This window comes from Kryptolebias marmoratus, linkage group LG9 (genome assembly GCF_001649575.2).
Source record: "Kryptolebias marmoratus isolate JLee-2015 linkage group LG9, ASM164957v2, whole genome shotgun sequence".
Taxonomy (NCBI): Eukaryota; Metazoa; Chordata; class Actinopteri; order Cyprinodontiformes; family Rivulidae; genus Kryptolebias; species Kryptolebias marmoratus.
Window position 1 is genome coordinate 17,834,537 of NC_051438.1, and position 24,133 is coordinate 17,858,669.

The 24,133-nt window shown below is 38.6% G+C and overlaps 1 protein-coding gene across 1 annotated transcript; it reads left to right on the top strand.

Moving 5' to 3' along the window:
* The first annotated feature begins 383 nt into the window (after positions 1 to 383).
* Positions 384 to 15,146, top strand: LOC108243071 (histamine H2 receptor-like). The gene is made up of 3 exons (XM_037977309.1): positions 384 to 501; positions 10,045 to 13,459; positions 14,289 to 15,146. The coding sequence occupies exon 2, from the start codon at positions 10,537 to 10,539 to the stop codon at positions 11,554 to 11,556; it is 1,020 nt and encodes a 339-aa protein (XP_037833237.1). The 5' UTR covers positions 384 to 501; positions 10,045 to 10,536; the 3' UTR covers positions 11,557 to 13,459; positions 14,289 to 15,146.
* Positions 15,147 to 24,133: the final 8,987 nt, after the last annotated feature.

Consider the following 24,133-nt stretch of genomic DNA (forward strand, 5'->3'; position numbering starts at 1 on the left):
AATTTAAAATCTGTTTACCCGAAGTTAAGAAGCAGGTATATTTGTGTGCGTGAAACAGAAAGAAAAAGCCAGAAAAAAAACAAGTGTCTTTTCTTTTCCTGTCAACTTAACCACAAAATGAATTGACTTCCCTGCACTTCCAGTAGGACTGAATGTGGCACATTAAAGATAATTTCAACAAGGCACCCTGTTGTATTGTGTCAGCTGGCACATGCACACGAAAAGCAATGACAAAAGAAAGAATGAGCTATTAAAACCATCCAAGAAGCAAATTACCTCAAAGAGGTGAGTAAAAGCAGAACAATAAGAGACCGAGAGTCTGAAAGTCAAAGTAGGAAGTGAGAGGAACCAGCGCTTCCAGCTCTCTTTCTCTCTTTTCTTTCCCACACTCTCAAACCCTCATTACACAGAGAAACGCTCCCTGAGACAGAGTGGGGTTCTCCGTGGGAGCACAGCTACTTGCAGGAGCAGTCATCACAGAAAGGGAGAAGCAGCCTCGAGGTGAGCTGATACATTTGTTCTTGCTGATTTCTTGATGTGAAATGTATTTTTGAATTTAAATGACCTGCGGGGGAAAAAAATGTTCAGCATAAGTAACCTTGATTTAGTAATTTCTTTACTTATTCATGAGTGTGGATTTCAGCAGCAGGCATGAATACTAAAGAAACATATAAAACTAATTCCATTTAATACTTGTAAGCTTTCAGCTTTATTGTTTTCTGTAAATTAACACTGCATTTAGTGGAAGTTTAATTTCACTTCCCACTAGCTGGGATGAAACATTGGAGCTTTCACACTTTATCCAGCAATAATTCTTTACATTTTAAAGAAGACTTTAGAAGCAGTGTGGGGTTAGTGGCGCGTGACTTTGCTCATGAATACACTGCATCAGAACTTCCCATTTCTTATAAATTTTAATACCTTTACAGCTTAAATTCAGATTCACAGCTTTGAGGTTGAGGAGAGTTCAACTGAGCCACTCAAGAGACTGGTGTGAACATGTAAAGCATGAACAAGTGCAAAAAGGGTCAATATGTGGAGGTGTGATTGCAGTATTTTGCCTGAGTGCTCTTTGAATGAAACCCAAGAAGAAATATGGCTTTAACTTGTTATTTGATGGTATATTATATAATGTCACTTATCTACTTTGAAATACTAAAAGAAGAAACCACTGAAGAGCCACACAGGCATAAATGACAGACAGATTACCATAGAAAATAGGAGAAGCAAAGAAAATCCCCAGACATGCAAAGAAGAAGAGCTAGATCAAACTTTTTACTGCTGATTTTTTTTTTTCATACTAATCTAAAATGGGTTAAATCCAGGCTGTTAATTTGTGAATGTGGATGGTGTGTTGCAATTTGAATAAAAAACAGTCTTGATCATATTGTTGAGGAGCAAAATTAAGTTGGAATCAAAGATGAGACAATGTAGTTTCATTATTATTCAAAGAGTCTCACATAACATTTCTGGTTGGACTTTCACCCCTGTCACCTGTGGGATTGTTTATGTTCTTCTTTCTTTTCTTTCTTTTTTTTAGTTTTAACCTTTTACTGTTTGCTTAGGTTTGGCTTAAAAAAAGAACTCATCTAGAACTTCTGTGGTTAAGCTTCAAACACACTGTAGCAATGTTAGCTATGTCATTCTATTTTTACTGTGACAGCACCAACATTTGTCTAGAGTTTATAGGCATATATTTCACAAGCTGAAGTACTTTTGTACTTAAATGCATATTTTAAAATAATGCTAAGGGTTGTATTAAAAGCTACTCAGGGACATATGAACATATTTGCTAAGAAAAAAACAGAACAGGTAAATTAAATAGTACAAAATGAGGCATCAAGGACAGTAAGGGCAGTTTCTTCTCTGCACAGTATTAGTAACGTCATTTTTCTTTTTGTTGTTGCTATCGTTAAATACTTTTTTGTCATGTCATGCTTTTCAAACATTGTGGCATTCACCGGTAATGATAAGTACTTTGCATTATTTTTACACTTAAACTGATTTAAATAAATAAACAAATAAAATAAACAATGCTATATTACTTTATGTAAGGGCCCGAACCTCAGAAAGAAGTTGATTGAAAATTTGTGTGTATTTAATTGCATGGCTCAACACCACTTAAAAGTATGCATATATATGATGAAAAATGAGAATCAGCATTAGTGTAGTGAGTGGGAAGCTGCTAGGGCGGCAGCATATCTGTATTCATAATCATGAAAGATGAGCAATCATGTAACTCTCTGTTTTGTGTGTGTGTGTGTGTGTGGGTGTGTGTGTGTGGGGGGGGGATCTTTGGATATACATCGACAACTGGTTAACGTTTGGAGTCAAGCCAATTCAAGATGGCTGCCAAAGCTACACATCCTTAGCAGGCACAGAAATAGTTATAGCTCAGTCCCATGTTTTAGAGAGGGAACCGATTATTTCAGACGGCTGAAATATTTGGTTCCCCCCCATGTAACTTTTGCAAAAAAAGAACAAATGTCTCCAAATTTACAGGACTTGTTGTCCATGATGAGAGGAATAAACACAGTTAAGGACTTTTTGGTAAATTATTTTTTTCCCATGTTTTAGAGGGGGAACCAATTATTTCAGACGGCTGAAATATTTGGTTCCCCCCCTGGTAACTTTTGCAATTTGCAGTTGCACCACAACTGCTTCCACTCGCCTCGATCATCATCATCATATGAAATAACCTTTTGTCACAACATAAAAAAGTGGCTGGTAAAATATTTGAGTGGCTGGTAAAAAATTTGTCCCCCAGCCATAGTGGCTGGTGGACAAATTTTTAATTTCCACCCCTGCTGCCACAGCTACTGAACTTTAGCTAACGCAAAAAATGATTGCAACAATGGTTCACTTAACTAGATATTGACCTAAAATTTGGAATTAGTTGAGTCAATCTCAGCACAAACTTTAAGTTCTAATAGACTGTACAGGATGTTAGGCATGTAAATCATGTAAATGGAGACGCTAACAATATTAATATCTGATTGAATGAATTGCAGCCATTTTTGTGTTAGCTAAAGCTGATTAGCAAAGTTGATTAGCTGTGGCACCCATCTTGAATCAGGTTGACTTCAAAAGTTGTTCAGTCATAGATATAATTCCAGTGAGTTTTGTTAAAATCCATCCTGTGGTTCATGAAAGGCAAAGAACACACAGACACAAACAATCACATTTTTGCCCTCCTTTCATAGGGGTTAACATGGTTATCTGGAACAATGTTACAGAGGAAGACAGAAGTAAGAAAAACACAGCAGAAGCCAAATCAGAAGCAATTGTTACTATTTACATGCAAGCTAGAGTTGGCGTTGCAGGACAGCTAGATGCTACATGAAGTCAACGAAGTAGTTTAAAACCGTCATGACCCACTGTTATAAAAGCAAGGCAATGACTCGTGTAACTCTTTATGAACTGTTTAATTATATTTTTGTCACATGGAAACCACTTAGGCAGATCATTATTGTCGAGTGTGTTGTATAATTTAAATATTTGTGTTGTTAAGCCTCTTGCTTTAATTCTGGCAATTATTTGCCACCATACTAAAAGCTCCTCAGGCAATGAATTATATTCTGCGAGAGTTCACGACCGGGGCAAGTCTGCAAAATGTTTAATAATAAATTCCTCTTGCCACCAGCATATGCACTGGAAGTATTATGTTAGGATTTGTATTATAATACCTTTAGAAGGGAATTGCCGACAACTTCCCCATGGAAAAGTGGTCAAAATGTGTTCCCTGCAGGCCTGAGAACAAGTATCCGAAAGAGTGATGGGATGGGTTTAGTGTTATGATTTTGTCAGAGAGCTGTATTTCAGACATGCCGAGCAGTTTATAAGAAAGTCATCTGTGAAAGGAGCAGAATAAAAGTTTCCATATGAGCAGTATTTGGAAGTTTCAGACTTTGGTTTAATTTTTATGAAAGTATAGACTACAGGTACCTATTTTGTTTAAAAATTCTATACATCTGCTTTGTTAAAAACAAACAAAAAAGGGACAGAGAGAGAAGTGGGGTAAGACTGACGCACTGAGGCCAATCACTTATTCCTATCTGACCTGAACTTGTTAGTATAACCGTGTCTGTGTGCCACGGCAATGCATGCTGTTAGTGTCCATGAATATTTTATTTGTTAGATCCTCCTGTTGGCCCGCGATAAAGCCTGTTTCATAGTGTGTTTCAATTTCACCCTTCCATAGCTTCCCTGCACTGGGCAGAACACACACAACTGTTACCTAGCAACTCACCATCCCAGACCTCATCCCTCGTTCTCCAACTATTTCTCTGGGTCTTTCTGTCAAGGACTAAACAAAGACAAAACAAGAAGAAGATAGGCATGTGCACACAAACATGCACTGGCACCCTGACACAAACAACAAGAAAGGTCTAAACAGCTACACAACACTCCAAGAAGTAAAGGAAGTGAACAAGCCAAGTGTTCTGTGCTTTGATGAAATACATTAAGATAAATGAAGCATTCAGGGGCTTGATTGCATTATGCTGCTCTGATGAATGACACATTTGCTTTCAACAGCTACAGACCTTTCTAGCATTACCATCAAAACTAAAAATAAGTGTCTATTGACTTCTTACCACTTAAATTTCTTCTGCTTCTTTCTTTTCCTACATGTATTAAAACATTTATATATTTGTTTCAAAAGCTCCTTAGGTTTTATATTCATGCCAGCAATCATTTTCATTTAATAGTCTTTTTTTTTGGCCAGTATTTAAAGCTAATTTTGATCCTGAGAACTACATAAAGTCAGCACCATTCACAAATTTCACCAGAGCTAGGAGATGACAAAAGATTTAAATAAGTATGCAGTCTTAGACTATTACCATGGCTTCTTAAACAAAGGAGAAGAAGTGAATTATTTCATAAGCTACATTCTGCATCCACGACTTGTCAGTAATAACCTAAAAGAAGAGTTCTTTTCTCAACCGGCTGGAAAATCAGTGAGGTGTGAAATTGCTTTTCAGTTTCTTAACTCTATGTAAACATATTCAAATACATTTCTTTGCATTTGGCGGAAGTAGATTGCTTTGATTACATTTTGGGATGAAGAAGAACAGATATTCTCTAGATGTTTATTCCACAAAACACATCTGGCTGGTAAAAGAAAAAAGTCAGAGGGTGTACACTTGGTATTTTTCAGGATCTCACGATTTAGGCAGCGAGTCCCAGTTGAGAGATAAATAAGGCCATTACTCGTCTCAAGTCACAAACCATGTCTGGTAAAGACTCTTCTTTTCTTCTGTCTGCCTTTCATCGTACCCAAAATTGAGCTCTTTTCATCAGATGACTTAGCGAGTATAGGAGGTAAACATGATGCAGGATGAAGCCCCTCTGACTCATTTGCATCTTTCTTATGGTGGAATATCCACATGAAGCAAAGGAAGCTGTCAAGGAGCAAATAAAAAATAGAATATTTAAAATTTCATTGCCTGCTTTTGATGCTAGGTGTTGTACTACCTCATACATATAAAATGAGCGCATAATTGGGCTGTAAAGTTCAATTAATCTTGTTGAGTACTCAAAGGATGTATTTAAAACGAAGTCATCAGTGTGTGATTGGCATATTTTTAAAGCATTGCAAGAACTTGTTTTGAATTACAAACATTTCTGCAACATCCTGTCATTTTTTATGAGCCAATGTTTTCATACTCAGAGCCATCTTTAAGTCTTTGATAGAAAGTATTTGGAGAAGAAAGACACTGATTGGTGACCCACTGGATAATCCTGTTTATCATAAGACAACTAAAATCAATAAGATTAACAATCTGCTACAAGCAGAGCCAGTAAGTGAATTCTGCCAAACTGCAGCAAGTAAGAAGAAAAATAAAATTGTTTTCTCTGGCCTTCTTTCGATGAGTAAATAATCTCCAGTTCGATTGTATCTGTTGCTATAGCAGCACTTGTGTTAACCTGTACAGCAGCAGCCACTGTTGGTTAATATTACCCAAAATCAGGCAATAATTGCTTCAGTATTCGGTACCTTTCCATAAATGCATAGATTGAAACCTGACAAGATGTATTCTCTTACAATCATGATTTAGAAAGAACATAGCTGCTTCACAACCTAAAGTGTAGTCTAATGGCACTGTTTATTGTTGCTAATGGATAGTGGGACAGAAGATAAACTGAAGGATGGGATTTGAAATATAAAAGTACACTTACAGCCCATCTACAGCTTGCCTAGTAGAGTGTCCACCAGAGGCTGAGTACATCCTCAGTACAACAAATCTTAGTAGAAATTAAACACCTTCGAGCAAACTACATGTTAGAATGTTTTGAAATGGCTGAATCACCCTAGCTCAACTTTTTATTACTGAAGACAAAATTAATTATAAAAACACTTACAAAAAAGCAATTTCAGAAATAAAGTTAAAAACATCACTAATTAGCAGAAATGAATAATTGATACTGTCTGTAGGGCACAGGCAAGGTAAGTGATGATTTGTCAACAGCTTATAGTGAGTATGGGGTGCTGACAACCTCAATTAAAAAATAGTCAGGCATTGAAAGAAATACGTTGTTCTCATGAACCCGACTGGTCCACCGTCCATTATGATGGCCAAACTCAGGGTTTTTGGAAGGAACTTGCTTATAACTGCAGCTAAAGTAGCTGACATAATTAAAACTGCTTTGTGGTTTAAAAGCTCCAGAGATGGAAGACATTTCTCAAACAGTTGTTCAATGTTCTAGGTGTTGTCGGGCTCCTCAGCTGGCCTCAATGCTCCTCCTGAACTTCAGATTCAGGGGAGGCAAATTCAGTTTTCACCAGCTATTTACCCTTGGAGAGATATGTATTGAATATTTGTCCAACCAGTTTTTGTGTGTTTTGTTGAGTTAAATAAGGCTTACTACCATGCCCTTTGTGGTGTCCTATAAAGGGTACTTCAGGAACGTGGAGTGTCAGCCCTGTTCTTAAGTAAGGGCTTGGCTCACATGTTCAAAGATCAGATTCATTTCAAGTTAGCATTAGACACGATTGAATTTTGTCATTAATTCTGTTTATAACGTACACGAACAGAAGTTCTTGACACAGCCAAGGGTTGGACTGGGGGTGCACCAGATCAAGATATTGATAGGTAGAATGGAGCAGCATCTGCAGTGGACATTGTTCTGTTGGGTGAAGAGAGAGTGGCCCATCAGTGAGTCAGACAAACAATGACCCTAACGAGCCTCCATTGTTAGGAGAGTGAGAACAATTTGCAAGCAATCCAGCTTACATCACATCTCAGCTTTAAAAGCTCAACTCCACACTCTAGCTCTGAACTGAGAAAGCTCCTCGGATGAGAAGCGAAACGTCTTCAACTACAGAATAGAAGTCCAGTTGTTATTGTTATTTAACTTTTTTGAAGTGAAGAGAGAGCTGAGCTAAAGATTGAAGCTGTCAATTTATCAATTGATCTACGTGACCTACAAGCCTAACCTATATAGTCAAGAGTATGGGCAGACACCAAAACAAAAAGACTGAGAATGAAAATGTCTTAAATTAGCTTCCTCCACAGTGTGGCTGGACTCACCCTTTAGGTCAGGAGTGGGCAATCCTGGTCTTCGAGGGCCACTGGCCTGCCTGTTGTACGTGTTTCCCTGCTCCAACACACCTGCAGGATGGTGGCCCTCCAGGACCAGGATTGCCCACCCCTGCTTTAGGTTTTAGTAAGGACCTTGGCTTTTCGGGAGGAGCTCAAAGTAAGTTGCTGGAGTGTCACATCAAACAGAGCCAGCTGAGGGGGTGAGATGACCAAAAATCCCCTCAGAGTCCTTCCAGATGCCCTGGAGGAGGTAGCTGATGAAAGGGAGGCCTGCAGTTCTCTGCTTAAGATGTTGCTCTTGCAATCCAGTATCTAATAAACAGCAGAAGATGGATGAGTTTTGTCTGTGTGTTTCAGAAAGACAGTTACAAATAGAAACATGGACGATACTTTTATTTATCCCCTCGGGGTAAATTTACAGGAAATCTTTTTTAATTTTATCATTTTCCAAATAGACCTGAATACACCATTCCTGGAATAAGCCCTTGGAGGCACATGTTTAAAACTACAAACCAATGCAAACCTTTGTGGTAGCTTGAATACATGAAATATCTTCTTTGCAGAAAACCTCAGAAAGCAGTGTAGCCTCTGCATCCTCTGGAAAACAAAGCACTCAGCAGTCATTTACAATCCATTACAGTCCTTAAAATCCATTATCCACACATATGTCACTGGTTGAGAGAGAGTCCAACTGGTCCTTCATGGTCCTTCTGTGCGTGTGATAATAAATACAGATGCAGTAACACTCATCACTTTTTGCTATTATGGGGCAAATATAATGAGAAGTGTATGACAAACAACAGATGGTCAGTATTAAACCAGCAAAGTGTAAATAAGTGATTACTTTGCCCTTTGTTTTTTGGTTTGTTTGTTTTTTTCTTTCTTTTCTTTTTTGCACACAAGAGAAATCTCAACCTTAGTGTGAAGGACTTTGATTCATTGGATTTTCTTTTCAGTGAATCTATTGATTAAATGCATGCAAGTCATAACAACACATTCTTATACATATTTCTAACATGAGGGCACATATCAGTTTGGGACAAAAGTAGTCCTTGTTATGAAACCTGCAGCAGCTGTAATACCAGCCAAGATTTGGTTAATTTTCCCAGGACAATGTTGTATTGGAACAAAACTGAGGTTCACCTGTCTGTAGGTTGGATAAACTGAGAAAGGGACTTAGACTAAGAGAAATATTTGGATGATGAAAACTGCTGAAATGTCTGTATCATAAGCTGGTGGTGCATTAGACACAAAGGATCAGACAACATTTGTGCCTATCAGCCCTATTACCCCGGATAAAGATTGCTTGGTTCTCAGTGTTTGCTCTGGATGAAGTTCTAAACCTCAGTTAGATACAGAATTGTGAAGCATGGCATCTGAACCAAAACTGGCAAACAAGCAGATCCTACCCATTATTCACTGGTGCAAACTAATCTATACATAAACACAAATTTCTATCTCAAAGTTACTGTTATTCTCCTGGGCAAATATTAGAAACTCACACCCACAGAGCACTGTCAAGTTTATAGTGGACAAATACTCAATTACATATTATTTATATAGCTCTAAATTACAAAAGAAAGTCATCCCCAAGCTTGTTTATGAGCAGTTTTGGCAGTGAAAGGCTACTTATTCATTTGCATTGCTTTCACTCAAACCCACTTGGGTTAAAGGAACACCCCACACCCCCACATCTTTCATTCTTAGACTTTTATTTTTGCTACTTGGAGACTATCGCTTTGCCTCTTTGGCATCTAGCAGAAAGTATGTTCACTTATATTAATAACTGTAATGTTCTAGTAGATTAATTTATGGTTAGGATGAGAAATGCCCACTTAGGCACCTTGAAGACCTTAAGGGTCATTAAAGGTAAGTTAAATGCGTTGTAGAGTCTCACAGACTGGAATGACAGTCACTTTATCCCAAGGTGCTTGTGTTTCTGTATTGAGGAGAAAAACACAATTTTCTCACTGATGCAAACTTAGAAGGCCCTTTGTGTTTCATTAACTGTGAAAAATGTAATTTTCAGTTTTCTCTTATTAAGAGATTATTGTCACAGCAGGAAATTATCTCTGACGGATGATAACAGAAGTGTGCAGGGTTGGCAGCACATTTGCCACTGACACAATTGGTCTAGATATGTTAGAAAAATTGTGTCTCAGCAGTTGTGGTGTTTGTGACTAGAATATTTAAAAGCGGATGTGTATAGAAGCTAAATGTTCAAATTAAATGGCAAATGTTGTTTCTTGCATACCACTATTGCCTTATGTGCATGCACTTTTCTATATCTTATTTTTTAATTCTATTGTTACCCATGGTTTACGAAATGAAACATATAAATAATATGAATATTGAACAGAATTAAAACATTTAATAAGTTTTGATGTGATCCAGCAGATTATGTTACTTTTTTTCAAAAATTGTCTTGAAAAATTCTGATAAAATCTGGTGATCTGACCTGTCCTCTGTATTAACTGTACTTCTCATCTATGTCCACTAGGTGTCACCCCTTCCATAGAACATGTCAAAGAAGCCAACAACTTGGAAAGAACCTCTAGGAACAAACCAGAAGACTAAAAGAGTTGCATGTCTCAGTAAAAACCATTTGTCTGGAAGCAAATCTTGACTAACCAACTTAATATATTGTCACAAATATGGATGTGAAGCATGCTGCAATCAACATACTGGAAAATTAAAAGCTTTAAGGTTGTTGACACCAGGACGTTAAGAACATACTGGCAGAGCTGAAGCCAACAGCTCATACACTGAAGATCTTGATTCTTTTTTCTTATTTTTTTTTACAATGAATTCCCTGGACGCTCTAATTAAACATGTTTTAAACCAGAATGAGAGGCTGAAACTTATGTACCTACTAAAAAAAGAGTGAGCATCTTTCAACTTTTCTACTTTAAAAGTTGAGAATAGAGCAGTGGTTCCCATGCAGCCTCAGCTGTGATGACTTTAGGTTGTCTCCAGTGAAGCACCAGTAATAATGTTGTCAAAAGTGACGCTGGGTGTCATCTTGTCCCTGCTCATCCTTCTGACTGTGGGTGGTAATGTGCTGGTGTGCCTAGCTGTCTGCGCCTCTCGACGCCTCCGCTGCCTCACTAACTGCTTCATTGTGTCGTTGGCTGTGACAGACCTGCTGCTCGGCCTCCTGGTCCTCCCATTCTCTGCCCTCCTTCAGCTCAATGATGAGTGGCCACTCGGCCCTGTCTTCTGCAACTTCTATATCTCCATGGATGTTATGCTTTGTACTGCCTCCATCCTGACACTGCTGGCCATCAGTGTGGACCGCTACCTGGCAGTGACCATGCCTCTGCGATACGCCTCACTGGTGCTGCCATGGAGAGTTGCTGTAGCCCTGATGAGTGTCTGGACAGTTTCTGTGGCTGTGTCTTTCTTGCCTATTCAAATGGGCTGGAACACAGTTAATGGCACAGTGCAGAATCACGGTCCATGGGCTTCAGATAGGAGGTGTCGTTTTGAGCTGAACAGACCTTATGTACTCACCGACTCTCTTCTCACCTTCTACCTGCCACTCGGGGCTATGTGCTGGACATACCTCCAAATCTTTCGCATTGCACGGTCTCAGGCCAAGCGTATAATCACTGCCCGGCCCATTTGCATCACCAGCTACAACAGCAGGAACAACCCCCCCACCAGTACCACTCTGGTTTCCAGTGTTACAGCCGTGGCTCTGAGGGAGCACAAAGCCACACTGACTCTGGCAGCAGTGATTGGAGCTTTTGTGGTGTGTTGGTTACCTTATTTCATATTATTTACAGTGCTGGGTTTAAAAGAGCATCCAGACCCTGGCATAGTACCAGAATTCCCTATAGTGTTGTGGCTGGGTTACGCCAACTCAGCCCTCAACCCCATACTTTATGGAGCCCTCAACAGGGACTTCAGGTCAGCCTACAGCCACTTACTGAGATGCCGGGTCCCTACTTACACTGGGTGGAGAAGTCGACAACCACCTCCTACTGTTACACCAGGTGATGCAGTTTAACTGAAACTCCTGAGTTCCCATTAATTCAGTTTTATTTATTAGTAAGCAACAGTATGTTGCAAAAAGTGTAAATACAAGGCATCATCTATACCAATGGTTCCTAAACTTTTCTGCTTTTGACCAATAAAACAAAAGTTGCAGAGACTCATGACCCCAAACTGTTTGGCTGAAGTGTACAAACCTGGCTATTAAGCCATTTAATAAAGAGTCTCATCAAGCTTTTAGATTTTTAATTAGTCTGCAGTCATTTTTAAAGTTCATTTGAGTTCCATGGATTTTTTCAAGTCCCTAAACTTGGTGTTTTTTGACTCCAAGTGGAGTCTCGACCCTAACTTTGTGAACCACTGATCTGTAAAGAACTTGGTAAAGGTTCTAGGAAGATGTGCAAAAACGCCTTAAAGTAGAAATGCTTTCACAAATATTAATTCTTAATTTCTTTATCAATCAGCTATGCAAAGTTAACATATAGGAGAAATCTAAATCAAATCAGTGTTTGGTGTGGCCATTATTAGCTTTTTAACAGCATCAATTCATCTACAGAAGGTGCCCTTGCACAGTTTTGGAAGAAACTAAAACTAACATCTTAAAAAACAAACCACAACACTTTTGTGAATGTAGGCTGGCTTGTATGATTCTGTCTCTTTATGTAATCCCAAATACACTCGATGAACGGGCCTTACCATCACTTACAAGACTGCTTGTTTTGCTTTATGCTGAATATAGTTCATAATAATGTGCACTGCATGTTTGGGGTCATTGTCCTGCTGCAGAATAAATTTGGATTCAATTAAACACATTTCTAATAATATATCGCCTGATGGCTTAGTATCAGTTTACATTTTATTAGCATTGAAGACAACATTAATGCTAAAAAAACCTTCAACTTTATTTGTAGAACTGATGTCTTAGATTTCAAAGGACTTCCACAGTGCTTCATTTTTGCAGCATAATTGTACCACACTCCAGCCATTCAATGAACTTCAGCTACAGACAAATATAACTCATCAGTCCAGCACCCTGTTTCTTCTGATTTTGTGCATAGTTGAGTTGCTGGGCCTTGACAAAAAAAAATAAAAAATCTTCAATAAAGACCACTTCTTGACAATCTTCTTGGACAGTAGATGGATTGGGAAATAAGTAACCTTGATGTGTTTGTCATTACTTTGCACTTTGTAAACTCATTAAATATGTACTATTATTTGTGAAAGCATTCTTACTTTCCAGCATTTTTCCGCACCTCTCTAAAACTGCTACACTGCACTGTCATTTTTTTTAATTTTTTTTTTTTTTTTTTGGGGGGGGGGTTGTCTAGTTTTTATTTTGCCTTTCCTCCTTCACACTTTAGCCAGAGAGCGGCTCACAGAGATGACACTGCTGTGTGGCCAGGCCTCTGCAGCCTGCAGGCCAGCTATAACAGATCAAAACATTACACTTGAGGACATGAACAGCAGGACAGCCACCCTGACTGTCCACTCTGCAAACAGCACTGCTGCCACAGATGTCAGTGGCAATGAAGGGTTATTACTTTGCAGCGTATTTAACACCATGTGTAGTTAGTGTTGTTCAAGACTAGCTTCGGAACTACTTTAAAAAACTGATGCTTCTTGTTTGAGCTTACTAACGTGAACATATTTGGAGATAAATTCCATCTCGTCCTATACAGCATTTCCTGGTTCTGTCATTCTCTTAAAACACAAAGTCTACTCTCTCTTATTATCTACTTCCTGGAGTCCAGGTTGTTCTGAGCCGGTGCTGATGAGGTGGATGCTGTGCTCATTTTACAACCCAGAGTCAGAATCCATCAGCCTGAGGGGAAAGAGTAACAAACAGACCAAAGATGGGCCGCCATGTAACAACCCCCCACACATTCAGTGCAGCAGCAGAATCAACCATAATACCAAATGTAAGTAGATATACTGCGCATACTGACATCCCTGTTGCCCCCACAGGCCATGTCCTGCCCAGAACAAATGAACTGTGACACAGATCCTAGCTGTGTCATCCACAGTGCATTAGGCCATATGGCAATATGTTTATTAGGCCAAGAAATGCGCTAACAGCACTGAGACGACACGTGATCTAGTTATCCAGCCTGCTTTCATTTCACTGTTTGCATTTTGTGAAAAATTAAACATAAGTTTGCAAAGGGTAAGTCAGTTAAAGCTACAAAAGTTTTGTTTTTCTTTTCTAATGATTGTAGAGACATTGCAGAGCTACAGAACTGAACACAGATAACACAGACCCAATCTGATTCAAAATTAAGAAGTAAATTAGATTTGCTCAGGCATTATAAATGGGTGTGAGCATTTAATTGTCATCACAATATTCTGTGTAGTAACTGCTTAAACAAATGCAAATTTTATGTCAAAAGATTTGGCCTCAAGTTTCAAACTTCCTATCTGTTTATTCTGTACCGGCAAACATTTTGCTCCACACAAGCTCCTTTCTGTTGCCTGTGAAACTAAAATTAATCAAAATCAAAACAAAATTTTGAACTTGTATTTCAGCTAATTTGGGTCTTACAATCATATCCTACACTGTATACAGGTAATAATTATAATGTACTTTTAAATTATGAAGTATTGTATATTCCTATATGGGATTTTGAACCCACAATAATCTTGAAGCTGTTTTAGTGATTGATTTTTTTTTTACTTTGTATATTGACAAGAAATGAAAATAAATATAGGGGAAAAAAACTTTACTTATCTTTATTTGTGTCTATCCTTTAGAACTCACTCAACTCAAATATCAACAAGAATAGGATAAACCAAGATTTCAGCAGGGGCGGCACGGGAGTCCAGTGGTTAGCACTGTCGCCTCACAGCAAGAAGGTTGAAGGTTCCCCTCCCAGCCTTTCTGTGTGGAGTTTGTTTGCTCTCCCCATGCATTCGTGGGTTTCCTCTCAAAAACATGCATGTTAGGTTAGTTCTAAATTGTCTCTAGGAGTATGAAAGGTTGTTTGTCTTGTTCGTCTCTGTGTCCCTGTGATGGACTGGAGATCTGTCCAGGGTGTAGCTTGCCTTTTGCACAATGACTGCTGGAGATTGGCACCAACTTCCCTGTGACCCGGAAAGGAAACAGTGGGTAAAGCAGACGGATGGACAATTTTGGTAAACTCCCACCTCATCAGGCCATTTCTTCGTCTTGGACAAACATTCCTGGACTGTGATTACTGTTCTTAACCGAAGAAAGAAATGAAACTCTGCCGGACAATAGCTAATTAACCTTCTGATCACCAGTTTCATCAAGTAGAGAACATATTTTAGGCTGACTCAAGAGTGCTCTCCAGTGGAAACATGAAGTATCACATCTTCAGCTTAGAATAGATGTACATTTATCTGAAAAATGAATTTTCCATCAAAGTCAGCAAAATAAAAGGAGAAAAAATATGAGCAGACCTTTAGTTTTGTCTGTGTATTAAAATGTGTAGCATGCAAAATAATGTTCTGTGTTGATTTTGAAAAATGCAGCCACCTTAACATTCTGTAATGATGTAAAACTGGCAAATGTATGTTCTGAATCACAATATAAATGTAACCAAGGACTGAAAATATATAATGCTGTTCCTACAAAATGAAAAAAAAAAATACAACTATTCCAATAAAGAGCAACTCTTAGAAGAAATAAAGGCGATCATTCCTTAAAGAAATGCAAAGCACACACAGTCTTTCATGCCAACGTTTTAAAGTAAGATCAACTAAAAAAATTATTGAGTTTAGGTTTTTTGGGAAATAATGCACACAAAATCACAAGAGTGTGCATGATTATGTAGTGCTTGGAGTTTGGTGCATTTCATCTGAACAGGAAAAAGCTACTGAAATGTCTCACAAAGCTGAAATTTCAAACTTAGAAAATTGGAGCGTTCTTACCAGCCCTGACCTGAAAATCCAATATGGCTGAATCAAGCATGAAAAGCTGTGATAGCTGCAGGTAAAAAAATGTATTTTCAGTTTTGTCAGTTTGTATCTCAGTCTCACACACAGGACTGTCCAACCACGATTAGTGAATATTTTGCTGCAGTGTTTGAAAGCACAGAATGTAGAAAAATCTGTAATTGTCTACTTGTACTGTACTAACTTGTAATGGTAGATAGCCAGGTCACTGAGCACAAGATATTTCTTCAAACACAAGGAATACCACTGTATTTCTATTTATTTTTTTTACCTTAAAGTTGTTTATTGCTTTTAAAGTATTAATCTATAAATGCCAGATGTACAGTGGGGTGACTAATTACTTGATTCCTGACTGATTTTAAAACTTTGCTCACTTACAAAGAATTAACATTCTTTATTTTTTTATAGTAGTTTCATTTTAATGGAGAGAGACAGAATATCAACCAACGATCCAGAAAAAGAAACACAACATTCAAAACTAATTTGCATGTCTTTGAGTAAAATAAGTATTTGATCCTCAAGCAAAACACGATTTGAAACTTGTTGAAGAAACCTCTGTTGGTGGGCACAACAGTAAGATGTTTTTGTAGTTAGTCCACAGGTTTGCACACATCTGAGGAGGGATTTTATCCCACTCTTTTTTTACTGAAATTGTCTAAATCCTTTAGGTGTCTTGGCTGTCTCGTGACAACTTGAAGCTTCAGTTCCCTCTGCAGATTGTCTGTAGGACTAAGGTATGATAATTTTATGGTCTTAATGTGCTTCTTGTTTAGCCACTCCTTCTTTGCCTTGGTGACATGTTTTAAGTCCTTATCAAGCTGGAAGACCCGTCCACAATTCATCTTCAGTGTTCTGGTTGAAGGAAGTAAAGTAAAGTACATTGCACCATTCATTGGCCTTCAGTGTGGTAAAGTCATATTTACCCTTAGCAGAAAAACAGCTCTAAAGCATAATGTTTCTGCAGCCATGCTGGTCAGTGCACATGGTGTTCTTTGGGTCATGCTCAGCATTTATTTTCCTCCAACACGTTGAGTTGAATTGATGTCAAAGACCTGAATTTTGGCCCCATGTGAAAACAGCATTTTCTCCCAAGCCTTCACTGAATCATTTAAATGTTTACTGGAAAACATGCACAGCAAGATTTCTATTAAATATGGTATCATGTGTTACCAGTGGTGTCATTGGTGACTGTGGTCCAAACTGCCTTCAGATCTTTAACAAGCTCATTATACGTAGCTGTTGGCTGATCCCTCACCTTTCTCATAACCATATTTACTCCATAAAGCAAGTTGGCATAGAACTTCCCATCGAGGGCGATTGGTGGTCATTTTCCTTTTTTTTTTTCATTTATTATCACACCAGCAGTTGTTGCCATTTCACCAAGCACCTTGCTGATGATCTTGTAGGCCATTCCAGTTTTGTGCAGATCTACTGTCTTGTCCCTAACTTTCTTTGACAGCTCTCTGGTCTTGCCCATGATGGTAGAGAGGTTGAAATGGAAGAAATTGATTTTGTAGACAGGTGTGCTTTGTACACATAACAAGGTGAGATCGGAGTGTCTGAGATTGATTGATTAAAATCTGTGTTCCACATGGGCACATAACCAATCTGTGGCCACCAGAATTTTAAACAGTTTGTAGAGGATCAAACATTTGTTTCATTCAATGACATGCAAATCAATTTGTAACTTTATAGGAATTTTTAATTGATTTTGGGTTGATAGTTTCTCATTCTTCATTAAAATTATCCTTACAAAAATTAAAGACCGTTCATTTCTTTGTAAACTTACAAGATCAGCTTGAGATCAAATAATCATTTCCCCCACTATATGTCCCCAGAATAGTATAGCAAAAACACATCAGTCTTACATATCATAATAAAATAAAACACTTTCTCTTCACAACTCTAACCTTGTATTTATGGCATGTGAGTTTTTATTAATAACAAAAAAGCTCAAATGTAGGAACAATTTCAAATTGACTTTTTAATCTAATTTTGTCAAGAGTGTGAACAATGAGACAATCAGATGCTGAAGTTGATTAACTGGTCTTTGTTCATCTCAAATTGATTGATTTTGTTTTTTTACTTCTTGAGTTTTTCTCTTACCACAAAAAAAAATCATGTGTCACATAGTAATCTTGGTCACTTGTCAGTCTTCTTTACTCAACACCTGTGTTTCTCTCAGAGTGAAACCACATGAAAACCATTCATCATTGCTTCCTTAACATCAGATTAATGTGGAGAAAACAGAACAGTGTACGCATGCATACACACAGGCACCAATAGCACACACACACTCACGGCTAGCTCTGAATAAGCTATCAATCATGGATATTGTCATTATTCTGTGTCATTGACAAGACACTTTTTTTTCCTCTCTCTGTACTCCGTCTTTCACTTGATCCCCTTTCTTTTCTTTTGAATCTCTTGTGCAGACACACACACACACACACACACACGCATCTAAAGACAACAAGAATCATGAATCATAAATCTTCTGAATGCCATCTAAAGACTGCTCAGCTCTACAAAAAACAGCGAGTGATGATTGATGGATGAGAGTGACTGTGGCGAAAGCCAAGAAGACGGACAGAAGGTTGTAACCAGCAACACCGAGGTCGGAAGCTGCGGTTCAGGGGTCAAACGCATCAGAGCGTCAGCGTGCAATATGGCCAAGAGACAAGGAGAAGATGTAAGGAGGGGGATGAGAGGAAAGGGAGAGGAGGGAGTAAATGGTTGAAGAGGAAGGGAGAGAGGAGGAGGAAGAGGAGGAGGAGGAGGAAGAGGAGGAGGAGGAGGAAGAGGAGGAGGAGGAGGAGGAGGAGGAGGAGGGGTATGCTGCCACAGTGAGGCTAAAGCCATAACTCATCTTTTATTAAAAATAATGAAAAAAACTTAATGACTTAATAATATCTCGAGAAAGAGATAGGGAGTGAGACAGAGATGGAGGAAGGGACAAGAGGACAAAGAGGAGGAATGAGGAGAGGGAAGGAAGTAAGGAGAGAGAAAACTGCACCGAGAAAAGAGAAAACAGGGTCAGCGTGTGTCTGCTTTCTCTCTCCGGTCATTTGTTTCACTTTTCAAAGTTCACTCAACATTCATTAGACAGACAGGGACAATCAGAGCGAACCCTCGCTTTCTGCCGACCTAAATCCCAAAGCCTGCTTGGTAATTAAAGGCACTTAACAACCAATTAACAGTGATGAGCTAAATTAGCAGGATATTATCTCCTTTGACTCATCTACTGCATTATCAGTGTATTGAAACGGCAATGAACAAACCTCAGTGGCCTGTGTTTGCATGTAGGCAAATGACGGATTAATTACTATTAAAACAGCAGCTTCTTAATGAGCTTGGAAACAATTAGAGAGGTCGTTAGCATGTGTAGAAAGGCTGAGAACAGAAAGAGGGAGGGCATGCACAAAAACAAGAGAGAAATCTTCATTGCGAAGCAATACTGATTAAATGGACGTACGGTCGCACTCATCGCCCAATATCCACGGACTTATTAAATACATGACATCACCATTTGTCTTTTCTACCATCAAACTACTTTCCTCCTGCCATTATCTTTCCCCCTTCTTCTCAACTCTGCCTTCGCTTCATCTCTCATAAAAAGCCTTTTTCTTGCTCTTCCATTTCTTCACTTTCTGCTTTTTTTTTCAAACTCCCATTTCTTCCATCCCTCCTTCATGCTTGGGGGGCACAGTCCTGTGAAGGAATTTAATATGCAACTTTTATATGAGAAACCAATCGCATACGTCTGGGTCTATTGGGCTCGCAATCTATCGGCCTGGACGGCTAATGCAATAGAGAGAGCCGGGGCTATTTATCACGCAGGGAGCTATCTTTCCCTCTATCTCTCCCACTCTGCCCTCACTCTCTCTGTCTTTATTCAAGCCCAGATTCCTGGCTGCCACTAAATCAGGCCAACTATGAGCTATGGCTGCCCAGAGGGCATCTCCTCTTTTATGGGAGGATTTGGATTTTGTATCTACTGGTTCCTCAGTGGTCGTTGAGACTGTGCTAACGGAAGCTATAAACATCCAACAAACAAAGGCAACAACCTAAATGTCCCCCTATCCCCACAGTAATGATAGTGAACGTGTGGAGAAATATGGAAGTGGGAAGACGAATAAACCTGATGAATAAGATATCAGGGGCATTTACAGTGATGCAGCACGGATTTGTTTGCGTGCGTGTCTTCAGATAGAGAAGGGGAAATGATTGCACAGACAAGGAAGTTCACATAAACTCATCACGAACATCAATCTCATAGCAACATTGGGTTTTCAGTTTTACTTTTGAACTGGTATTTTTCTTTGCAGCGCAATGATTTAAATATACATTTTTTTAAAAGAAAGGTGCACAGGTTTCAGTTCGCATTCTTCTCTTTGAAATTTCTAGAAGCCAAGAACAGCCGTGACTGCAGTAACCATTTTTTAAAAGATCTTCTCAAGATCGTGAGTTGAAGGTGCTATTTTTTTTTTTAAACAGCCAAGCTAGTTTGATCTCATCATCTTGGGAAAAAAGTGGTTTTAGCTTTATTGAAAAAACAGTAACTTCTGACCAAAAGAACATGACAGCTCAGAAATGATTTGTTCTTGTGTTACATCCTAGTAGGTTTAAAGAGAGGAAGCTGGACTTCTTCATTTTTATTTTATCTTTTTGAGGAGCTTTTTTCAGGTCAAAGAAAAAAGGGCAGAATTCCAAACTTTTCCTTTGCTTCAGGCTTGAAACCGCACACTTTTCAGTTTGAATTGGAAAAGATGAGAAGAAGAACATCATCAAAATGTTTTGCTTGCCCTTTTTTGGGCCTGCTACTACTACTACTCCTGGATAACTGACAACCTTCACCAGCTCCTTGTGTCACAATCAGTTTTTCATTCATTGTTGCTGTCATAACACTTTGGGATGATCTATAACAGTAAGTCAAGTGGAACACTATTTGCCTCGTGTTCCTTAATGGGACATTTTAAGGAAAACAGTTAAAACCTTGAATATCCTCTGAAAGGGAAGGAATCCATTTGTTCCATTGTGACTTCAAAATATTATTAGTTTAACATGAAAAAACTATTTTTCCAGGTTTAAAACATATTAACATCCTATTTCAAGAAAAGAAGCTTAGTTATCTTAGTATATTGACATCAATAAATTGTGTTAAATCATCCAGGACAGACAACTGGTGCAATAAAAAAGTCATGTTTCCTCTGTTCGGTGTGATTATTCACATTGCAGCCAAACAATTTTTGTTTCATCTGATCATTAAACTTTCTTCTCGAAGGTGTTTTTTTTATGGGCAGCAGTGAACAATACTCAAGCTTGAAGGTGTTGATTTGAAGCAGGGGCTTTTCTTTTGGATGGCGGCCTCTCTATCTGCAGCTCCTTAAAACCTGAAATAAACTGTGACACTGATGATCCAGCAGCTTCCAGTACACTTTATATCTGTGCTTTTCCTGATCTCTTGAAATAATTTTCTCTCAGCTGAGAGTGACTGTTGTGTCTCCTCCCAGTCTATTCACAGTACCTGCACCTGTCAAAGGCAATAGAAGCAGTCAGTCTTCTATTAACCATTAACTAGTTAGATGACATAACACATCTGTAGGTGTGTGTTTGGAGTTTCTATTTGTGTTAATTACCACAAACATAACTAATTGTTTTTTAATTAAAATTATGAAATTATGTGTTAGTCGTTTAATTGAAGACTTGATTCAAGGTGCAATTTTGCTATGATTATTGTGTGCAAAAGTCTTAAACAATCCTTTTTTTTTCTTTTTTTTCTTTCAAGCAGTCAGACTTACTTGCAATATCTTAAAGTGGTCTTGATTTGAAACCATAGTCAGTTTTATTTCTGTAGCATGTTTAAAAGCAACAAATTTGACCAAAAAGCTAAACAGGTTGGTTTATACAAGACAAAAAAATATCAGCCAATAAAATAAATACAATAAAATAAACAAAAAAACAAATATGATAAAATAGATTAAAAACAGGCTCAAACAAGGAAGCACCCCAAAATAAAAGACTTGATGCGATTAAACTGAACTAGAGTTAAAAGCCAATGTATCCATTTCCAGGCAAGATTTAAAAGACTCTGCAATATGACAATTAATGTGCAGGTTGTCCCAGAGTCTATGGGTTCTCACTACAAAAGTCTGATCCCCTCTGGGCTGTCATTTAGCCCTCAGCTGTTCTAAGAGCATCAAGATTGTATATGTTGAGCAGTTTTGTTAAATAACTGGGTGCCAAACTAAAACCTAAGTCTAGAATTTGTACAAAAACAGACAGGCAGCCAGTGTAAACCTGCTAAAACTGGAGTGATGTGGTCATGCCTTTGAGTACCTGTTAAAAAAGGTGCAGCCACATTTTGGAATAACAGCTTGAGATGAAAAGATGATTGATCAAAGCCAACATATAGAGAGTTACCGTAGTCCAATCTAGAGTTGATGAAGGCATGGTCGGGTGTTTTCAGGTCTTCTGGAGGAAGGTAAAATTTTGCTTTGGCGATTTTACATAAATGATAAAAACTGGTCTCGACAACTGTGGACCCTGGCTTCTCTAAGCAAGAGGGCCAAGGATATCAGTTAACTCATCCAAAAGGGTATGGTTTCAAAACACAATAATTTCTGGGGTATTTTTGTTTTCATTTAGGGTAAGATATTTGTGTGTTAACCAGTCTTTGACATTTTGTAGACAGTTAAACAGAAGCTGCAGTGGGGCAGAGATTTCATCAACATAACAATAAAATACAGTAATCTATCTGTCAAAATGTGTTAACTTTGGAAAACTTTTTAAGTTAATTTTTGTAGGTATATTTTTAAGTTTTACCTAAAAACATGCAAACAATTGTATTTTTGTGTCAGGGTGTTGGGAACAAAATAATTAACATCCAATCTAAAATCGGTTGTCTATTATGTGTTGACACAATACTGGTTCCTTCCTTGAGTTTATGAGCTTTTATGCCTGAAAGCTTCATAGGTCAGAGTTACGGGGCTTAATACAACAAATAAATTGTCCTAAAAATGGTCAGATATTTCACAGAAAATAGCAAAAAAAAAGAAAGATAAAAGCAGCCAAAGTCCAAAGAATACCATTGAAAGACCTTGGATTATCCTAAAGAACTATTAACCAGGACCACTTTTAAATATTACAAGAAACAAATGATAACTCAAGATTTTTGCGCAGCACTGTATGTCAATATCTACTTGGACCTGTATTTACATGATATATAGTTTTACAGTAATATGCAATAAAGCACAATTTTGTTCACGCTGCAGCAGCTTCAAAAGTTTCCTGCTGAAAAACAAAAGTGACAGCGCGTGGAGGATGCTGCCCACCTGCAGCAATTAAAATGCCCCAGAAAACCAAATTCATTTCAACAAATTAGCCACATTACTGGCCACTGTGTAATCGCTGATGGCAATTAATAAGAAATTAGTCACAATCAGCCCTATATTAACATCTCACCCAGGGGCCGCGGCTGGAAATTAATAACCAGAGATTCATCTCTCTTACTGTCTTTCTGGCTCTCATTCACACACACACACACACACACACACACACACTATACACACACACACCTGCCTTCACCCACCTTTACCGTTCATGAATCACCTCTAAGACACCAATTTTCTCTATGCAGATCGTCTCCCATGATCCACAATCTGCTTGTGTAAGCTAGCCAGCTTCCTCTTTACCAGGGTGTGAAAACCCCCTGAACGATACAAAAATGTGTGTGTGTTTTTTTTTTCCCTCACCGGTGCAATCAAGACATGCACTTTGAGCAGTGTATGGACAAACATTATGTATATTTGGAGATATACCATATTGTATATCTGTGTGATGTGCACTGGGCACGTCTGAGGTGCTACACAAATGAGGAGGGGGCGCTGGTGGAGACTCAGATCACCTCTAGGGGTCCTCACACCAATCAGCAAAGCGCAACAAGAATCAATTAACACCAGTAGGAGGGGGCAGAGGCTACAGCAACACACACACACATCACACGCACTGCACTGTCTGAGGAGATATCCATCACATCACACACTGCACAGTATGCCAAAGTGTGTGTGCGTGTGTCTTTGAGCCTTGTCCCAGTGTGTCCTGGTCTCTCATGGTGTGAGGTTGGGGAACAGATTGGGGGTCAGCAGGGGGGTCAGGCCAGGGTCACCCCCCGTCTGAAGTGTGTGTGAGTATCTGTGTGTGTGTGTGCTGTAAAGCCTGACCACGGCTTGCAGGGCTCACTGTCAGGCAGAAGTGAACAAGATTGATGGTGTTGATTCAAAGTACAAATTCATCGTTCCCGCCGAATCCGTAGAGGATAAATACATCCACAGAAATTATGAAGGAAGGGACCGAAATGAGTATCTCACATTTCATATTCGTCTCCTTCTCTTTGTGTGTGTGCGTGTGTGTGTCTGGTGTGGGGACAGCTGCTGGCTACATGAAAACCATTCATCACTGCATCTTTACTGTAAAATTATTGACAGAAAGGAGCACAAGCAGGTATATTGGCTACACTGTACAAGCCTGGACAAAGAGAAAAGTCTCAGATTTGTAAAAAGATTGAAAAGTTGAAATTATTTTTTTATTATTTGAGCTAACCCAAACCGTTTCTGAATGATTGTAGTTAAACTGGAGAGCAGCGACGAGGCATTTTCACCGTAATATGCAAAAGAAAACCG

Bases quoted from the DNA above. Each gene is read 5' to 3' on its own strand.
- LOC108243071 (XM_037977309.1), top strand. From the start codon at position 10,537: ATGTTGTCAAAAGTGACGCTGGGTGTCATCTTGTCCCTGCTCATCCTT.